This window comes from Rhinolophus hipposideros (assembly GCF_964194185.1).
Source record: "Rhinolophus hipposideros genome assembly, chromosome: 18".
Taxonomy (NCBI): Eukaryota; Metazoa; Chordata; class Mammalia; order Chiroptera; family Rhinolophidae; genus Rhinolophus; species Rhinolophus hipposideros.
In genome coordinates, this window is record NC_138064.1 from 17,419,904 (window position 1) to 17,441,536 (window position 21,633).

A 21,633-nucleotide genomic window follows, 5' to 3' on the forward strand; every position below is an offset into this window, starting at 1 on the left:
CAAGGAAAATGGGCAAATGATAGCAAAATTATTACAAAATAGTATTTACATTGAGCTTTCTTTTATGTTCCTTCTCATAGCATTTGTTTTTATTATTTGATTTTACTGTACCCTAATTTGCCTTGATTTGTTTCAAAACGGATTAAAGGAGACTCACTTGTGCTGTGTTTTAGCTTCACTTGTTTCCCCTGATAGTCTGTGAATCCCTCAAGTCAGCGACTATGTGATGTTCATTTTTGTAAACCTGGCATATAGGACAGACGTCTGATAATTTATGAGTAAATGGATGATATTCAAGCATATCTGGAACAAGGAGAGAGGCAGATTAGTTGCTGCAATCCTAGTTTATTGCAGCTTTGATGGTGTTAATGGGCTGAATTGTGTCCTCTCCCCACCCCGTAATCCATATGTTGAAGTCCTACTCCCCAGTACTGCAGAATGTAGCCATGTTTGGAGCTAGTGTCTTTATAGAGGTAATTAACTTAAAATGAGGTGATTAGGGTGGGCTCTAATCCAACTTGACTGATGTTCTTATAAGAAGAGGAAATTTGGACGTGATGTGAAGACACTGGGAGAAGATTGGATATGAGGCAGTGAGAAAGGCCTGGGTCAGATTCTTTCTTTATGGCTCTAAGCAGGCACCAACCCTGCAGACAACTTGATTTTGGACTTCTAGCCTCCAGAACCATGAGAAAATAAATTTGTTGTTTAAGTCTCACAGTCTGTGGTACTTTTTACAGTAACCCTAGAAATACAGGTGGCTTATATTCTTGGATGTAGCAAAATACCAGATGCCTGTAATTTGCTTATCTCCAAGGAATAGTCTGCCAAGCTCAATGCCAAAACCTTAAAACTTTATACACTTCCCCGTGGCAAGACATGGGAGAGGGAAATTTGGATGGCTTAAGGGAAGAAGTAATTACTCATCTTGCACCTCAATCCATTCAGTTAATGGCAAGCAGCTTGCCATTAACTTCAATTGGATTTGTTTGTTTTGGCGAAGAGAAAGTGTTGGGGTATTTGTGTTCTTAAGTGTTGAAGAGCCTCTGCCAATAGACCTGGTTGCTTTTTCAAAGTAGAAAATGGAAGAGGAAGACTGAGTAAAACACTTTTTAATCAGATGTTAATTTGAACTAATTGCTTTTGCATAATTTTAGCAGCGGTACTCTGCCAGTTATGACCTACAATAGCAGAGTAGCCTGTCTTTTGGCTCATCATGCCTGTTGCTTTAAGAGTTGCCTTACCCTCTGATCTGAAACCAGTCATACACAGTTGCCACAACCATTTTCAGCATTTTTTCATTATATGCTTTAGCCATAAGCTAAATATATATGCAATTTTTACCATTTATTCTTATTTTAAAATTAGGTCATACATCAAATAGTGCTATTTAGTCAGGACTTTTGTAGTGCCTTGAGATCTTTTCTAGTGCTTTTGAGATATTGAAGGAGAAAAATTTTGAACGTACACAAGAATAGACCATTTGCTTTTTCATTATTTGGAAACAGTTTACCAGAATTCTGAGATTAGGGTACTAAATTAATGAGTGAATTAAATAGAGATCTCAGTCCCAGAGTTTTAAAAAAATTGTTTGCCATAAAGTAAAGCAAAACAAAACAACAAAAACCTCCAGTTTATGGGCAATAAGGATTTTAGTCTGATTTTAGCATTAAACTCAGTCACATCCATACTGTTGGGAGCACCCTTGTTAAGAGTCCGTAGTCACTGTGGTAAGTGCCAGTGATATGCTTTTTCATTTCTTTCCCCATAAAAAACGTGCTATTTTTTATTCTAAAAAATAAAATGCTGTCTCATGAGTAATTAATTCTCCATGAATGAATATATGTATATATTCTTAACCATGTTTTTCATGGGAATCAGACAACAGAAATTTTAGAATGTATTTTTTGGCAAGAACCTTGTGTTGTTCATTAAGACATATCTGTATACTTTGATAGCTGAGCAGAGGCTATTCGAGTTGATATTCTTCAAAAATAAAATTGCATAGTAATAATACTTTGCCAGTTAGTGTAATAATCTTTTTTAATTTGCATTTTTTAAATTGAATCTTCACAATAACCCCTTGAAAGCAGTTACTTAGTTATCCCAAGTTCACAGATGAAAAAAAAGGAAATAACTTGCCCAAGGTTATACTTCAAGTAAGTGATAGAATTAGGATTCAGTTTCTGGCAATTCTGCCTCAGTTTCTACTACTTGATAATGCCGATGAAAATTAAGAAGTCTAATGCAGGATTTGTACCTGAATTAGGCAGTTAAGAGATTTAGATAGAGCTAAGGTTTTCCCTCAAGAAACAGTTTCTTGGCTTACTCTCATATAGATGGATGGGTGAAGAAAAGTAAATTGTCTTTGACAAGTTTTGCTTGAGATAAATTTGTTTTGCATTTTCTTTAACTTCCTTTTTTTCTTATTTATACTTAAGTAATTCCAATCTTCTGAATAACTATTGTTGAATATGGTCATTATCTTGGATATTATCACTTTTACTTTTGTTTTATGAATATTAAGCTTTCAGGGAACCAAGTGGCTTGCCTAGATAGTTACTCTTGTAAAGAACTGAAATAGAAGCAAATTAAATTATTTTAATGCCTTCTGTAAAGTCAATTTTGGATGCATGTCTTTTTATATTTTCACAGCTTTAAAATATTTTCTGCAATTTTCTTAAGATGCATTATCTCTCTGAAGTTATTTAATTGAAACTGGGAAGAAATGTCCACTATGTTTTGCAGCTGGTATTCCTGAAAGCTGAATGAAAATTGCAGAGCCAGTTTCTTTATGTTATAATATTTATACTTTTGTCACAATTCTTGCATTTTAATGCTTGTTTGTGCACATTGGTTTTGAAATGAGCCCAGTAATTTATGTTTGAAATTGCTTTAATTTCACAAACAAGAAGTAACTAAATTTTATAGGTTTATTTCTATCCATAGTAACCTGACTATAAAGAAAATGTATTCAAAATTTTAACTATTTTCTATGTTAATTTTCAGGTTGAAGGTTTAGAACAAATGTGGAAAGATGTTCACTTCAGAGAAAGGGGTTGTGGAAGAATGGTTGTCAGAGTTTAAGGTAATATTTACTGTTTTAATATAATATATTCTGAAGAAGTTTTGTCTGGGGTTTAAATTCCAGTGGCTTTTAAAATATGATGGAAAAACTATTTGTGGAAGCAGAAGTATGTTCTAAGAAACCTCAATAGGGAATTATTTACACATAGTAATCTTTTCTAGATTAATTTGTTTTTTCTTCCAAGTGGTTCAAAGAGTTTGTTTTCTCCCTTTCATGGCAACACCATGAAGAATGGTTAAAATCTCTGAGTGTTGATGTCACTCTCTCCAACCACCATCAAGGATTCAGTGTTGAAATATTTCTCCCAATTTGTGTAATGGGAGATCAACAATGAGGAGAAGATGGGAAGACATTTACTCAACTTTCTGTAGGTGGCTAACCCAGTGACTATATAAGGAGTGAAAATGAAACTTCTTTGTTCTTGTTTCCTGAACTCTTCTCAATGATAGCTAAAATTGTGTTGCTTTAACCAGTTAATTATCTGGGTCTCATTGTTACACATAATTAATTGCATGAAGTTCATTATCATGAACCACAGGAATGAAGGGTTTGGGCTGCAACTGTCACTTTTTTGTTCAACCCAAGACCTCTAGGGATAAACCTATAGTCTGGCAGACTTACTGGCTTGTTTCAGTGAGGAAGACTACACAACAGATACCATGCAAGCATCTTACCAAAGGAAAAGATAAAATTGTTATAGGATTTGGAGGAAGGGTGGAGTTTAAATGAAATTAAATAAAGCAGTATTTTGATGGACTCAAAACAAAGCAGAGCTATGTATAAATGTGGTCAACATCTGGTTTTAACTGCGAAGTAGACCCAGGGTCCTGTTGTCTTGAAAACTACAAAGTTAACATCTGTGTGGAGTGTTGTGTTCAGAAACCCCTTCTCTGAAGCTCTACACTTAGGCTGGAAATCGAGCCTCATTCTCTATGTCAAGGTGACAGATCCTCCAGCAAGAGTGGGGTGTTTCATTTTACCGATGTATGTTTAAACAGGAAAGTTTTTGTTGTCTATGATTTTAGATAACAAAGCTTCTCAGTAAGAATACAAGTCATTCAAAAAAGGAGGTTGTTATGACACTTTTCAGCAGCAGTGTGTCCTTGAGAGAAGCGATGTTTCCTATTAATTTTGTAGCTGGCCTTATCTGTCATTGTCATCTCATCCCGATGAATGAATGGCTGGGCAGATTTTCACCTTGTCAGCTTTATAGTCATGAATTGAGTCCTTCTATGGAACTGCTAAGTCATTACAAGTGATGAGGACTATTGTAAAAGTACGCTGTATAAAGTACCTTGTACATTTTGTAATAGTTTGATTCACTCTTATATGTGCTTTTTTCTGCATATGTTGTCTTTGTGAATAAATGTTCAAGGTGTTAAGTATTTTTTTCCTGCTTCAGGAGTGTTTAATTTATTGATTATATCACGATTTTTTTGGAGAGGGGTGCAGGTTGATGAAAACTGTCATTTAGCAATTGAGTACCACTTCCAGGGCATACTTATATTTAATGGTGAAACCAGTTAGCCATTCTTTAATGTGGGAGTTGTGGAAAGAAGGCATGTTAAAGGATGGAGCATAGGAGAGGAGTCAACTATTAAGGTAAATAATTAAAAATCATGACTGAGTCCCTTCCCTTCCCTTCCCTTCCCTTCCCTTCCCTTCCCTTCCCTTCCCTTCCCTGCCCATCTGTTTGTTTATTCTCTTCCCCTCCTGTCTTAGATATGTATATAGATACCCTTGGAAATACAGCAGCAAGGGGTGGGGGGGCAGTGCAGCAGTAAGGGCAGCGGTGTGCCCTAGTGTTGGAGGAAGTGGGTGGTTGGGGGGAAGGGTTGCAGAAATGGCAGGTAGAAGAGTCAGTCAGAATGGTTACATTGGTAGGTTGGTTACTTTGAGCAAATAAGTAAATACATAAGGGTAATGGGAGTTAGATTTCTGTGTCTGAGAAAGGAATTAGAAACATGGAACAGGGAAAGATAAGAAAGAACCGTAAAGTGTTGGATTGGAATTAGAAAGATCAATATGAACTCATGGATCTAAATATGTATGTGATATATTTACATATGTGTATCTGTACATGGATGCATACATATATTTCCTAGTTTGGTCACTAAGAGGACCCAGAAGCAGTGACATCCCGGTAGCTTTGAGTACACCAAGCACACAGATCTTGTTTTCTAAATACTATCTTTCACTAAAAGAAACTAAGATTGAATAACAAACGTATTATATAAGTAATATTTTATCAATATAACATATGTGGATAGTGATATTTTATTAAAATTTTTATAAATTCAAGGGTAAGGAAACTTTTCCATTGAGAGGAGGGGAATGAAATCCTGTAACACATGAAATAAAATAATTTAATTTTTCCCTAATCATGCGAGATTAAAATTACCCAATTTTCAATCAATTTGGTATAACAAATATTTTAAATTATTGTCAAGTCTATAGCCAGGTAAAAGAAAGATGTTTCTTATTCCTTTGTTAATTTAGTAAGCATTCCTGAAAATTATTTTTGTGTGTTATTTTGAATTGTGTTAATGTGTGTTGAATTGAGCTCTGTTTATGTTTGATAAAGAGGTCATCAGGCAAAGTCAGCAGCATATTGAAGGAATGGAAGGTAGAACAGTGCTTAAGAACAAACCTCAAAAAAAAAAAAAAAGAACAAACCTCTTATGTACTTTTAAAATTAGAGTGTCTTGTCTTTTGAAATGATTTGTGATATTAATTATGTATTTTGGTTAAAATAGTTAGCAAAGGAAATTTGGGGGTATATCTATGCATACTTATAAAAAGTCTCTGGTTGTTTAATTTAATAACCACAGTGCTAATAAGGCCAAGGTCATCGTGATTGGTAGAGTGGTACAGAGTACATTGGGCTGAGAAGTCTGATCTACTCATAATTCTTCTGCTAGATGGTTTTATAATGTTGAACAAATCACGTATTTCGTTGGATCTCAGTATTCTCATCAGAAAAATGTGTAGTAGGTGGTCCATGAAGATTTTAGTTCCACAGTGTTCCATGGTCACAGTCTGAACTCCCAACCTCATAACCTCACTCAACATTCTGTCAAATGCACGAAGACAACACAGTTTCACCTTGTGCAATCCTTTTTTTTTCCCATTTGGAACAACTATTCAGTACATACTCTGGCTTTGGGCTCTCATCGTTAGTACTCTCTTTATATACCAACAAAATGATTAGACTAGGACTTCATTATTTTAAGAGTTCATGAATAGTTCAATCTCTGTCTTTTCAAAGATTTATCTGTAACATTATCTTTCAGATTGTATTATGTTTTCCTTAATGTGATGTGTAGATTTATCTAGCAGATTTCCAGGCTCCTAATTTTTTCAATTTTCTGATAGTCACTGAATGTCAATTCAGTCTTATGTACAATGTTGTTGAGCAGAGTTGTTTTATTTATTGGTTCTCCACCCATCTGTCCATCTTCATTAATGCTCTTCCACTCAACCCATATCAAATCCTTACATTTAAAAAAACAACAAACCATCTGCTAAATGATATGAAGCATCTGTCTTCAAATTTTGCCAAGAGTAATTTTCCATTATTACTTTTTTTGTCTCCTGTTCTGCCTTCTGAAAAGTGAGAAAGCTTAGCTGTGTTTAAGAAGGCCAGTACCTTCTTAATACAGTGCAGGAAAATTTAAAGGTTTGCTATAACACTTTTTAAATCATTAGGCTCTTTTAGATCTTAAGTTTTTCAAAATGCTGTTCATAAACATAGCAATTATATTTTCTCCCTTCTATAAATAAAGGTAATTTCTCTCACATTCACAAAATGAAATAATGACAGAATTGTGATAAGATGTAGTAATTCACTGCACTAATTTTTAGGAGATTTTCCCTCTTATTTAGCAGTAGTAGCCTAGGTCCAGGGTATTTTCTAGAACTTGTCTTTTCAGAAAAGAGCTCTCTTTTTGTCTTTGGCTATTTTATAGAAAACATTTTACCTCATGAAGGTTAATTGGTGTATAAACTAAAAATTGTAGTTCACATTATTAATGAATGTTCCATTTTTAGCCTAGATAATATATAATAGTATAATAATCTTTATATTCACTAATTTTTCAATATTTATATTTCAATTCACTTAGTTTTAAAATTTATAGACACACACTTTGTGTATATGTATTATACACATACACATGTATTATATATAATATATAGATACACAATATATTTTACATATATAGTTTGGGTTCATTTTCATTCAGGGGATTAGAAATCTGCTGTTTATTTGACTATTATTTCCTTTTACATAAATTCCCCCACTATTAGGTTACTGTTGATCAAATAACGGAAATGGAATGTTGCCTGGAGCTCTTTTGTTACATGCTTTTGAAATATTGAAGAACGCCCTAATCTCCTCTTTATGTAAGCTGTTGCAGTTGAAACGCCCTCTCTACCTCCTGAGAATGGTGAAAGGTTCCCAGATAGTTCACATTCACTTACCTTACCACTCTGGTAAACAAAGCTATCTTAATAAATTAAAAAAAAAAATCTGTTCACTTACATATCCTAAGGTGAAATGTGACCTATTTTTAAAGAATCTACTGAAGTGGAAACAGTGATAGTGTTTATTTCTTATTCTGTTCATCTATAATATATTCTTTCAGCATAAGTTTGAGTATGAGACACAACTTGTGCTGAGTGCTATAGATGAGGAGACAATAAGACAGTTTTGAGGAGACAATAAGACAGTTTGTTCTCAAGGAGCTCACAATAAAGTAAAAAAGAATCAGATATCCTTGTTATAAAAATATATGCTGTTTAATTTTCTACGTGTGTTTATGTACACATACCTCTATGTACACTAACAATAACCCACTTTAAGCCATGAAATACTAGAATATGGGACATGTAAGAAATAATGTATATCTTGGAATGACTGTTAGCAATATTTTGAGATTATATCTACTGGATTAACATTGATTGAAGGATGTATTTTACATGAGAAAGAATAATGACTTGGGAAACATGTTAAGGAAGAGGTATATTCTAGAAGGATAGGTTTTTATCATTTGTTATAATGAAATGTTTTATTTTTGTTTTTGTTTTCAGATTCCCCTACTGTTTTTACCCACACCATCCGACTTAACTACTAGAGTTTTGTCTCTTCCGGTCCTCTCTGGTCATGGTTTCCCTTCTGAATGGGTGGTACTGGCAAGCTGTGATTAGTTGTCTATGTTTTCAGTGGCATTAGGAAAACTAATTTGTTGGTAGTGTGGTTACCTGTTTCTCTAGTTCTGAGAAGTCTAAAATTTCCCCCCAATTCTGTAAAGGAGAATAGCCTTACCTAATTTAACAGTCACAGTATATAAACCTTGAGTTATCTTGATAATGATGATCTGTGGCTTTAAGGTTTCAAACATTATTAGATCCTTATACAACAATGTTTATTAACACAATGTTTACTAAGAAGCAGGATCATTATGGCTAATGAGATTTGTAGTTTATGTAACGATACAGAAACTGTATCTCTGTGTTTATACATGATTTGTATTCTCATTTCAAACCCCAAAGTATGATCAAGGATGAAGTTGATGTTAGTCTACGTCCCTATTGATGATTAGAGGATTAAGCATATTTTTGGGGTTTTTTTTTGGCAATTATTTTGTTGAGATGTAATTCACATAATATAAAATTCACTGTTTTTAGGTGGAAATACAGTAGTTTTTGGTATATTCATAGTGTTGTGCAACTAACACCAGCATCTAATTCTAGGACATTTCTGTCACCTCAGAAAGAAACTCCGTACCTGTTAGTCACTCCCAGCTCTCTCTGCCCCCAATCTCTGGCAACAACTAAAGCAACAAAATCAGCAGCAACAAAATCAGTCTACTTTTTATCTATGAATTTGCCTATTTCGGATATTTCGCAAAAATAAAATGTATGTATTTTTTAATTTGTTTAGACACTACCAGAAACATCTTTACTAAATTATGCCACAAATTTGAAAGACAAGAATTCTTTAGTTTCATCTCTCTATAAAGTTATCCAGGAGCCACAAAGTGAGGTAAGTGCTCTTAGAGTTTATTGTACTAGTACTATTCAATTGATTGATTTTTAAAAATGTTTTACTGTGAAATATAAGATATATACATAACAGAGTAAAAAAAGTATGTGTTTAAAGAACTATAGTATATATTATGGAATGTTTCGCTGATTACCTTTGACAAATGGGGTAGGGAGGATAAGAGAAGAATGTTATGTTCAGAAAATGGCAGAGTAAAAAAAAAATTATAAAATGAACTCCAGTGTATAATAACTCAGACCAAGAAATAAAATTATTAGCATATTTCAAAAGCCATCTCTGAAAATGTTCCTCCTTATCTATCTATCTATCTATCTATCTATCTATCTATCTATCTATCTCCCTCCCTCCCTCCCTCCCTCCCTCTCTCCCTCCCTCCATCCTCCCTCCCTCCCTCCCTCACTCCCTATCTATCTTGCTGGAGGTAGCTTAGCAAAGTCTGGGTCACTACATTCATTCATCAAATATTTGTGTGCCCATTATGAGCCAGCTGCAGTGCTAGGCAATAGAAAATCAAAGGTGAGTAACACATGGCCTTGATCCCAAAAGAGGAAAGGGGTAGAAAATAGGTAAACACATGCTTTCAAGGCAATGTTTCCCTGAGTCTAGATAGATATGTATGAGTTTGCCAGGTGTGCAAGATAGTATATGGAGGCCTGAAAAAATGCAAGGCATTTAAAGAATGGCATGTAGTTTTGTCTGGCTGGTGGTTTTCCCAGTCCTTCTTTTTTTTCTCTTGCCCCTATCCCCTTTTCTTTTTTTTTCAGACAGCAAATTTAGTTTGAAGGTAATTAATTGATCTGTACTCCAGATTGTGGTGCTTATAAATCCCACCATTCATAGTAGACATAGAAAAGCATAGGAAATAGCATGGACAATAAAAAGGCCTGGCATTTGGAAAAAAGCAAATAGGCTAATGCAGCAGTTAACAAGAGAGCATAAGACTGTGATAGAAACTGAAGCTGGAAAGATAGGTTTAGATTGCAACCATGGTGGATCATGAAATCTATCGTTAGCAATTTAGACTTTTTTTTGCACTAAAGGGATGACAGATTATTCTTTTAAGAGAGTGGCTGTGTGGAGGATGGGTTGGAGAATAGAAAAATTGAAAGCAAGAAGATTAGGAAGGAGGATTTGAAAACAGCCTAGGAGGGAGCTGTTAAGAACCGGAACTAGGGCAGTGTCAGATGGAATGGCAAGAGGGGGGGCAGAGGGGAGAACTATGAGGGGTGTAATTATTTTTATTTTAGTACTTGTGTTTAGTAGATGACATGATCAGTGTGAGGCTCTAACCCCACTAATCTTATTATTCAGTGGTAAAGTAACATGCTTTGGAGTCCAGTCCTGTAGGAACCTATGCACCTTTGGGATGAAACTATCAAAACTAGAGTCTTTTGTTATTTGAGTAGTTAACCTCTTTTCAAGGGAGTCTGGAATAATCCAGCTTTTGCTGCGTATGCTGTAAAGTACACCATGAATTTTAGGTGCTGAAGAAAAGTTTAGGGAGTGTATTGACATGCCAAAAACGTTAACTGGAATAACTGAATAGAACAGTCATATTTTGCTTGTCTCCCCGGCCTCCCCCAAGCTTCTTCTTCTTTTTTTTTTTTTTTTTAAGATTTTATTGGGGAAGGGGAACAGGACTCCATTGGGGAGCAGTGTGTACTTCCAGGTCTTTTTTCCAAGTCAAGTTGTCCTTTCAGTCTTAGTTGTGGATGGCGCAGCTCAGCTCCAGGTCCAGTTGCCATTGCTAGTTGCAGGGGGCACAGCCCACCATCCCTTGCGGGACTCGAGGAATTGAACTGGCAACCTTGTTGTTGAGAGCCCACTGGCCCATGTGGGAATTGAACCGGCAGCCTTCGGAGTTAGGAGCATGGAGCTCTAACCACCTGAGCCACCGGGCCGGCCCCCCCAAAGCTTCTTAATTGGTATAGTTTGTACAGGTAGATTGGTTTCTTGAAGGGTTTTTTAAATGTGTTTAGGTAGAAGCTGTTTTAAAGTTTTCCATGTTTAATTGAGAATTACTTCACCAAGTAGAGTTAAGTATAGCTATGTACTTTATTATTTATTTTTAACACATTAAATCTTGCTTATCATTTCTTGCTTAGTATTTTTGAAAGACTTAAAAATTATTCCTCTAATGAAGTGTGTTTCAGCCAAGCTACTTAGGCTAGAGTTTGTAAGGTAAATTTCTGATAGGCTAGTTTGGTTCACAGTATTTCTTTTATTCAGATTAACGGTGAATGTAGCTCTAAGGGTTCATAGCAGTATTTCTCAAAATATTTGTGGTGAAGGACCAGTTTTTTGTTTTTGTTTTTAAATTTCCAATCTGTACTTGATGTACATGATGAACAGGTGACTCACATGTGAAACACCACAAAAATTTGATGACCGACCTTTAACTGACCTGTACCCTGTTCAATAAGTGCTGATCACCTCCTTGGATGTTGCAGCAATATCAAGTTGCTATAAAAGTTTCTAAATGCTTCCTTTCAATTTCTGTATTTATATTGTTGGGGACTGGTGACAGTTTGTGGGTGGCCTTCGGTCCAGGCACCACACATTCAGAATGCTGGTTTGAGAGGTTTTGCACATAGTTTGTTTTATGTTTTTCACCCGATTAATGTGGTGAACACTGTGTGAATTCTGTATTCTTAAAAGACAACTCAATCTTAAAAAAATATGTTTGGAAATGTTTCTGAAATATAGCAGTTTTACATCATAACCTTCCTTTTGCTCTTTAGACTATTTTGCATCTTAATTTGGAGATATTCCTGAAGAGTTGTTATCATTGTCTTTTGGCATTTTTGAAATTTGCAACATTGGCTCTGGTATAGTTTGAAGTCCAGTAAATTTGATGTTTGGATTTTACTAATAGTACTTTTTCATTATTTAATTCATGTAATAAATATTTGTTGAACCCATGTAACATGCCAGAAATCACTTAGAAATACAGCAGTGAACAAAATAAACTAAATTCTTTTTTTTTTTTTTTTTTTTTTTTTTTTTTTTACTTAGACGTTCATCATTTATATCCCTCATACTGTGAACCCCCCTCCCCCCATCCACTATCCCTCCGACCTCACACTGAACCATCACATTATATATATAAAATTATAGTTGGCATTCATTAATGATAAACTAAATTCTTGATCTTATGGATGAGAACTTGTATTCTGGTAAGTGAAATAGACATTAAACAAATACCTAAATGTATAATACAATGTCATTTAGTGATAAAACTATGAAGATAAATGAAATGGAGTAGGGGGAGTTTGAGTTAGGACTGAGGAGGTGATGGTTGATCCAAGGTCTGAATGAATTAGAGAGAGAAAATAAAACTGGGGGCAAGAGCTTTCCAGGAGAGGGAATAGAAAGTGCAAAGGCCCTGAGACAGGTATATATGGAGTATTGAGGAAATTCTAAAGAGGCAGTTTATGGTAATGAGGTTTTCTTGACTGGTGCTTTTAACTGGCTGTAACTTTAAGAAAGGCATATAAGTAGAGGCTCAACAATGCTCAAGTCTGTTATGAAACCATCTGGTTTTTGAATGAGTCACGTAAGTTGCTTTGCTGTTCTAGACGTAGAGAGCCCAGAGTGAAGAGAGGATCAGTTCAATGGCTCCTGGCACTGGAATAGTACTGCCCTTCTACCTTTTTTGTATCTTTTTCCTATCTGTGTTCCTCAGTAATTGTTCAATGCAAAAAAATTTGCACAATTTTTTTTTGGTAAATTTACCCAAACTTAACTCTTTCCTGTCTTCTAGTCCTGTCTTAATCATTTAAAGGCATTTTTAAGTCGCATTTCTATTACCATCATAAATGTCTCTTAGGATACAGATGTTTTACGAGTGGATTGTTGTAAGAGTTCATTTGTAACTTAGTTGTTTTAGAATGCAGAATGTATTTTAGAGTGGAAAGAAGGTACATGGTGAGTAGGTTCTCATGAGACTCGTAAAAAGCCCATTTAACACATGAAAATATACCTGAGGTGCAGTTCTCTCTTAATAGTACCATAAAACCTACCCACCAAATATAACAGTGAGAAAATACATTAAAAAATTCAAACCAGACCCTAGGAATACAGCATGTCCTAATGCCCCATTACTTGTCTCAAGTATATTCAAATTAGATAAGTCAAACACCACCTGTATTTCCCACATTATATATCATTTTATTCTTCTCTGACATTTTTCTTGTTTACTTGCAATTGAACCTTGGCTCCAGTTCTGACCTTTGTGAGCTGTGTGATTTTGATCATAGTAGATAGCATTTTTGTCTCAATTTTCTTGTGTAGAAAGTATACAAAATGATATTTTAACCTACAGTGGTGTGGGAATTGAATGGGTTCACATATGTGAAAGCATTTTGTAAGCTGTAAAACAATGCACAGATATTGGTATTTGTCTCTACTAGTTTAATATGCATAATTTAATCTCATTGCAACATATAATTTCCACTTCCCCTTTGAATCTGTCTTCATTTGGTTCTGCTTGCATAAAGCACAAACCCTTTCAATTTTGGATTTTAAACCTTTTGAGGGTTGATTTTGTACTCATGTAGACTATTGAATAAATTTTTAACATAAAGTTTCATAATTTTGCAAATACTTGTTAGACTACATCAATTGATTTAATCAAAGCTTTCCCACGTATTTAAAGATGATGTAAGATTATGAATGGACACTGGTCCAAAAAGAAATTTTGAAAACACCTGGAAACTAAACTTTACCCTACCAGTCTTTTTTTTCAAAATTGTTTAACTCTCAGTTTAATTACAAACAGAATATATCTATATAATTAATATCTGCCAGAAAATTGAAGTGGAATTTAAACCAAATATGTCCTTTGGAAAAAGACATTCTATTGGTTAAGCAACGTGGTTGATTAGATTCTTCAACTCCTATGCTGCATTAGGTAAAAGCAACAGAAAGCAAAGTACCTGAAACCCATTCTCTAAATGAGAATTCTTCAATTCTCCTACCAGTCTTTCTTTGTTCCTACCACCCCAAACCCATTCTTTCAGATTCCTACTCTATAAACTTTTCTTGCTATTCACGAATGGGGTTACTTTGCCTCTGGCCCTCCAGTTTCCTGTTACCTTACTTTGCCATGCCACAGTACACGGACACCTGTTGCCCTCTAATGACCATTTTGAGAATGGAAAAACTATCCCTTAACTGTTAGAAGTTAGATAATTTTTCAATAGGAAAGACTAGTTTGACTTGGTTAATATTTATTGAAATGTAACTTTTGCTATACCTTATATAAATAATACTAAGTTTAATCATACCCAGTTTATATATTTAACTTATTTGAAATCAAAACATCCGCCGTAAATTAGTTTCTGTTTATTACAATTATTGGTAGTTGAAAATCTGTTTAGTAAATTGACTTGAATCTATTGCCTAAGTTAGTAAAGTAATGAACTATATATAGTGCACTGAAAATATAATAATAGCCTGATGGCTTGAAAAATCAATATCTTGTGAATCTTTTACATACATATTTGTTTACAATTTGTGTGTGATCATTGCATATGCTTTAAGTTAATACTTATCTATAAAGGTCTCTTGTCATGACTTTTTGATTTAAAAAAAATGTCTATTACAAAGATAGTCAGCTCTGTTAACCGGATAATGCTGGGAGTGTGGTGGGAGAAGAAAGGTTATAGGCAATCATGTGTAAGACAAAATGACAGCAATGTTTAGATTATTCAGTGGCAATTAACCATGGTTACAATAGGGATCTAGATCTAGGGGTTCTATGATTATTCAGCTGCTCCACACACCAGTCATTGCTGTCTGATGCTGCCTAATTATTAGGTCAGGAGGTGACAGTACTACGTAGAAATCCCATTTCAATTTCTCCAACTCTGTACCCAATACTTTTATATATTGGCATTTTTTAAATTCTTTTATATATTGGCTTTTTTTTTTAATCAGGCAGAAAGGATATTAAGGGAGAAACTTCTTGTAACCTCGGTATTTTAAGAAATTAAAAAGATATGGTTTTAATAACAATACTGTCTTAGAGTTATAGAATATTTTAAAGTATACACAGTGCTTCCATATATACTTGATTTGCACTGTTTGGCCTTCCACTAGAGTTCAGAGTTTTACTAAATAGCTTAGCAGTGAATAGTTTTGCTTCCAAAATGGAAATATTTATATATTTCAGTAATTACCAACCAGAGAAAAACCTGTATTTCATCTATCAGTGTCATTCAAATACAGTCCAGTCTTTGAATTAACATTTGTCTTTCTTCCAGTTGCTAGAACCTGTCTGTCACCAGCTCTTTGAATTCTATCGCAGTGGAGAGGAGCAGTTGCTTCGATTTACACTGCAGTTTCTTCCAGAACTGATTTGGTGCTACCTTGCGGTCTCTGCCAGCAGAAATGTGCATAGCAGTGGATGCATTGAAGCTCTTCTTCTAGGGGTTTATAATTTGGTTTGTATTTAATGTAGTTAACAAAATGTTTCTTGGCAAAAACAAATATATAACCTTTTCAGCAACAGCAAATACATAATAGTAACTACTTTTCATTTTAGAAAAGCTAATATTTGCTTTTTTATACATCAAATGACTCATAGTTCATTCTTCCAAAAATAACTTTATGGAGGTTGAGGGCTACACGGGCATACTTGTAATTATGTAAATAAACCTGTTTGGATTGATTGAAGACTGCAAATCACACCATTTCAATTCTTTTATAGTGGTATCTGAAAATATCATTGTTGAATTTAAGATTATTTTAACTATAAATTGTCTGTGATCTTCACAAAAAATTTGGGAGAAAGGTTTAGTCTAACATCTACCACTAATAATTCTATAAAATCTGGACTGTCTCCAGAATCCACACCATTGATTTAACATATAGTTTGCATTACTAATAGTGTTTGTATATTAACTAGTATGATATTCTATAGACTTAAGATTAGTACTTATTAAAATAGAGAAGAAATTTAAGAGCCTTTTCTTGACATATTTCATAACTGTGTTAATTGGTTTAGAAAATGTAACTTTTTACATGAGAAAAATTAATGATTATTAAGACACTACATATGTTTAAAAAATAAATATTTTAAGATATTTTCTTTCACTTTTGTAGGAAATAGTTGATAAAGAGGGACATAGCAAAGTATTGAGTTTTACGATTCCATCTTTATCTAAACCATCTGTATATCATGAAGTAAGTGAAATTTTGTCAAAGTAAGTTTAATGTTTCTAAGATTTGAAGTTGCTATAAATTTAGAGTGTGGTTATTGAGGCAAAAAATTTTGATCAATTTACTAGAACCTTAAAGACTATAAAACACCACACAAAGTATTTGCTATTCCTAAAGTGAAAAATGAGAAATCAAAATCATTAAACTTTAAACTAAAATCTAACTGCAAGAGAGCTACGGAAAGTATTCATTTTAAAATGTTTTTCTCTTCTTACTGATGGATAAGACTGTCATTTTTTTCGTAGCAATTGTTTCCATGGTAGAATTTTTGAAGTTAAATATTTTTATTTCTATTTTTGTGGTTTGGTTGTTAATTATTTATTAAATCTTTGAGCAGAAAATTTAGTAGGCAATATGAATATTTCTTTTTTTACAGAAAAATTGGTAAAATTGATTCACAATGTGGAAGTTGAGATGAATAAAATAGCTGTCGATTGGCATCTTGCCTCTGAGTTTGATTTATAAAAATATCAGTGAGCTCAATTTTCTGTATTTTGCTATTTTTGGGGGGGGGAATGATGAAGAGAGTTTTTTTTATAATTATAAAACTTCAGACTTTGATGTCATTTGAATATTTTTAAGATATGTGATATTCAAGGCAATCATTCTTAGTGGTGTATGTGTTCTAAGTATATTTTCAACAGAATGTTTTTTCTTCTTCTTTTTCATTCAAATGTCTTTCTTTAGCCTTCTAGCATTGGGTCCATGGCTCTGACCGAGAGTGCACTATCCCAGCATGGCTTGTCAAAAGTTGTGTACAGTGGACCACATCCCCAAAGGGAGATGCTGACAGCACAGAATAGGTATGCTGTGGAGATATCACCTACTATCCTGCCACACTGATTTAAAAATAGTATTTCAGTAGATTTATAAATAATGTTTAATGAGTTGTATATAACAATTTTAAAAAATATTGAGTCATTTTATACAAGAGAAAAACACATCTTCCCAGTTTGTCACTTATACTTTGCTTTAGATGTCATCTGGAACATTGAATTTTTAAGATAATTTTCATCTGACTGTTACTTGGGAAGTCGTCTTTTTTCTTTTAGCTTTGTATTGTTATTGTTGTGATTATTTTGTACAGGTCTGTTCCATAGCATAATATCTGTCCCTAATGCCTGCTAAATTTAATTATGGTTGACTTCTTAGAATTCTAAAGATTTCTAAATATTCTTTTGGTTTATCTTTAGGTTTGAAGTGTTGACATTTCTTTTGTTGTGTTACAATGCTGCCTTAACCTATATGCCCAGTGTTTCTCTTCAATCACTGTGTCAGATTTGTTCAAGGTAAATTAAAATTTAAATATATTTAATATTGAAATATATGAATCTAGGATACTGGTTTGTTACTTATCTAGGTTATTTTTGTTTTGTTTAGTGATTTGTTTAAAACGTTAAATAAGTTAATGTGAAGCTGAGCCTAGCCAATACATAGAAAGCTCCCTATAAATGACAGTCACCAAAAACACAATGAAGAGGGTAAAACTGAATAGCATTTCAATGGAATACTTAATTAGAAAGGACCATACTATGTAATTAAAATAATGGAACTGTTATGACCTTTCATTTTTGGCATGTGGTTGTTTTCTGTTTTGTTTGCTTTTTAAAGAATTATTGTATTTATTGCACTCTAATTTGGTACCGAGAAATAAGTAAGAGATATTAGTTTTAAAATTTTCTTTGTTTAAAAAAATTGAGGGAAGAGGTTGGTTGAATAAATTATGATAGTCCTTAGGTGTAGTATGCAAAAAATTTTTAATTCTGATTTAAAAGAGTATTTAATGATAGAGTATATATAGTGTGATTCTCGCATTGACTGTATATGACCAGAATATTAACAATTGTTATGTCTAATTGATAGAATTATGGTTCATTTTAATTTTTTCCTGTGTAATTTTCTCCCCTCTAAATTTGCTATGATAAAGATGTTATTTTTTAAAAAAGAAAGAAAGAAAAGAAAACAAAAAAGACACAGAAAAGGCCTTTGGTAGTTCAAGTGATTAAGAGAAAATATTGAATTAAGGAACTTGTAGAATAATTTAGATTTGGGGAATTTAATTTAGAAAATGCAACTTTAAAAAGTTAGTAAGGAGGGTGCACAGAGCAATACTTAGAAATCAAATCAAAACAAAACAAACAAAAGAGCAGAAATTGATACAAAATAGGATAGAAAACCATAGAGGACCAGAAGGAGAAGGGAAGTAATAAGGCAAGGGGCTTGTTAGAGAAGACAGAAGTGGAGAGTCCTTCAGATGATCCCTGAGTTAGAGCATAATCACATTTCTTCCACCTTGGAAGATGATACCAATGTGCCTTCTCTTCCACTTACTGAGTCTTTCTAATAGGTTTCTTGTTTTAAATCCCATAAAGTCAGAGTTGCTCAGAGTTTTGAATTTTGTAAGATCTGTAAAATTTCAAAAAAGCTGGAGTGGATGGGGTATCTACATAGTGTTGCCAACTTTTTTTTTTTTGCCAAGTCATTGTATTATAAATATCTACGATCAACATTATTTAACAAAAGGGAGACTATTTTAACATCAAAAAAAGGGGAGAGTGGAAGGATAATAAGTTATAAATTAAAAATGGGATGTTTAGCTTTATTTGTTTCTCATTTCCCTATGATCCAGTGAAAACTTTGTTATGGACTAAAATGAAAACAAGAACCAACACTTCAGAAACACTGTCTTAAGGAATAACTTGATGCAGCAACTTTTCACCTGTAGAACCTAAGTCACTCTACAAAGCCCAGGTCCTACTCTGAAACAGTGTCTTAGATGGTATGACCCAGGAATGTGTGAGTGTGTGTGTGTGTGTGTGTGTGTGTGTGTGTGTGTGTGTGTGTATAAAATGTTCTGATACATTTGAAGCTCTAATATTCTGATACATTCAGATGTTCTAATACAACCTCCTAAATAAGAGCCACTGTTGATGTTTTCCTGAAACTGCTGATGGAAAAGTTAGGAAAGAACATGTGTCACAGGCTTCTGTCCTCTGTAACTCCAATGCAGTGCCCTCTAATATAATTACTTTTACTACTGGGTTGGCGCAAAAGTAATTGTGGTTTAAAAGGTTAAAAATAATTGTAAAAACTGGAATTACTTCTGCACCAACCTAATAACTGGGTAGAAAATTGCTAATATACCAATTTTGCCTAACCAGAGAACTGGATAATCCTTCAAGAACACAGAGTTGGTTTTAAAAACAAAGAGAAACAGATTATTTAAAAACTAGCTGTAGGATTTTGGCCAAGGAAGATTTTAGTAGAAACATTAAATTAATTCTTTGTCACGAGAAAAACTATTCTGTATAAATGTTCACCATCTGTAAGAAAACGAGAGGAAAGAGATCTAAGTAATTCAAAAGACTTAAGCTTTAAGTAATGCTAACTCTTAAGAACATGATATAAGAGGAACTCTTTCAAATTTGTCATTCCTCTCTTTTTTACTTTGCTTTTTTTTTAGATTCCCCATTACTGTATTCTCAATGGTTTAAAATCCAGTTATTCATTTCTCTTAATTTGTGGTTCCCTGTTTATCAAATATTCCAATAAAGACTTTTTTTGTACATTTTAATGAACAGAAAAGAATTAGAAAGCAGTTGTATGTCACCAAAGCCTAATCCATGCCTATGGAAAGAAAATTGGTTACAGAACTGTGGTGCTAAGCAATTCATAAATGATTATGATAGGTAAAGTGTAAGAGCTTCCTGCTGATCTTGGTCCTAGTGCAGGTTTCCCTGAAGAATCAAGTGATCACATTGTTTGATGGCTGATCCAGTCCTTTTGGCCATGTGGCAGGGGTTTCACATTGCTGCTCAACTTGGTAGTTGGTGACTGTGCCAAAAATGATTGACTTGGGGTAGCAATTAGATTGGTGCAAGTCATTGCGGTTTAAAAGGTTAAAAATAATTGCAGAAACCACAATGACTTTTGCACCGACCCAATAGAAGGAAGGATACATAAATAAATACAACCAGAAAAAAATCATGGAATATCTGAGCTAAATTCAGTGACAGATGTGTCCCATTCTTCTTTTTAACCTCTGATTATATAATGAATTGTGGAAGTAATTAAAACAATCTTAGACACTTCACCCTCCACCCATACATACAAATCCATTCTGCTGAGCAGAAATCTGTTCAGTTACTATAAGCTTTGCTTTCCTGATTCAGACTGATGGCCAGCTTGATTTGCCTGTGTTTTCCTCACACACAGTGTGCACAGACGGCTTCAAGAAGAGGTTTGAAAGGAGGCAAGAGCTAGACTAAAGGAGTTTTAGTCAACAAATTTGTATATACCCATCAATACTACAAATATGTTTTGCTAGTATACTCATATATCAAAGTCCCCTAAAGTTGGGAAAGTATTTTGATGTGGAGTATATTAAAGATGAAACTACTAAACTAGTAAGTTAAATCCTTTCCCATTGTCTAAAGGACTGTCCTGATTTTGTTTACCTGGTAAGTCACTCAGCTGACTGACTTGGATATGTATTGCTATGGACTCTTTTTTTCCATTTTTAGTTTTATTCTATTTTATTTTACTCTGTTCTATTTTATTATTAGTTTCATGTGTACAAACCAATGTAACAGACATTTATACCCCTCCCAAAGTGGACTCTTGATCAGTTTATTTGTTCTTGTGTATCTATAATGAAACCCAGCCTTTCTCATCCTAAATCAACCTTCCTGACTCTATAAGCAGATTTCTTCTTGTTTTCTGTCTATTAAGCACACATTTGTGCAAATAAACCATTCTGTGGATTAATTCTCCTGACTGATAAAATTATATATGTCAATCACAGTGTATGCCACTTTGCTGTCATCCAATGAATGACAGCTGTTATTGTACTCCAATGATGAACACATGTTCACTGTGGATGCAGAGCATCTCTTTCTTTTTTCTCACCTGTTTGCTGTTACCAACAGTTCTAGAACATCTTACACTAGGTCATTTTTTTGTCGAAAGAACTTATAGTTGAGTTTTCATTGCTTACTGTTTTATTTGCAAGCTTTTTATCTATCCAAATCATCTCCATCCTTCACAACCCAATTAAAATAGTCAATTCTCTAACAACTTGAGAACTGTTTTTGCGTGTGGTATTCTCTTGAGGAAAGTGACAGAAGACACAGCCTTTATTAGGCTCCTAATTTCGCAGAGCGGAAGCATGAAAACAGAAAAGTGCTCATTTACTGTATAGGCTGTTCTTTCATTTTCTCTTTTCTCCTTTTCCTCTTCTACTTCCCCTTTTCCT

At 33.9% G+C, this 21,633-nt stretch overlaps 1 protein-coding gene across 8 annotated transcripts in view; it reads left to right on the plus strand.

Moving 5' to 3' along the window:
• HYCC1 (hyccin PI4KA lipid kinase complex subunit 1) overlaps positions 1 to 21,633 on the plus strand; it is a 60,836-nt gene that overhangs the window by 15,112 nt on the left and 24,091 nt on the right. For all 8 annotated transcript variants that reach the window (XM_081079216.1, XM_081079219.1, XM_081079221.1 and 5 more), the window contains exons 2-7: positions 3,010 to 3,088; positions 9,033 to 9,134; positions 15,422 to 15,601; positions 16,263 to 16,343; positions 17,067 to 17,182; positions 17,573 to 17,668. In XM_081079216.1, coding sequence (XP_080935342.1) covers positions 3,038 to 3,088; positions 9,033 to 9,134; positions 15,422 to 15,601; positions 16,263 to 16,343; positions 17,067 to 17,182; positions 17,573 to 17,668 — 626 coding nt within the window. In that variant the 5' untranslated portion in view covers positions 3,010 to 3,037. The remainder of the gene's footprint in view (positions 1 to 3,009; positions 3,089 to 9,032; positions 9,135 to 15,421; positions 15,602 to 16,262; positions 16,344 to 17,066; positions 17,183 to 17,572; positions 17,669 to 21,633) is intronic.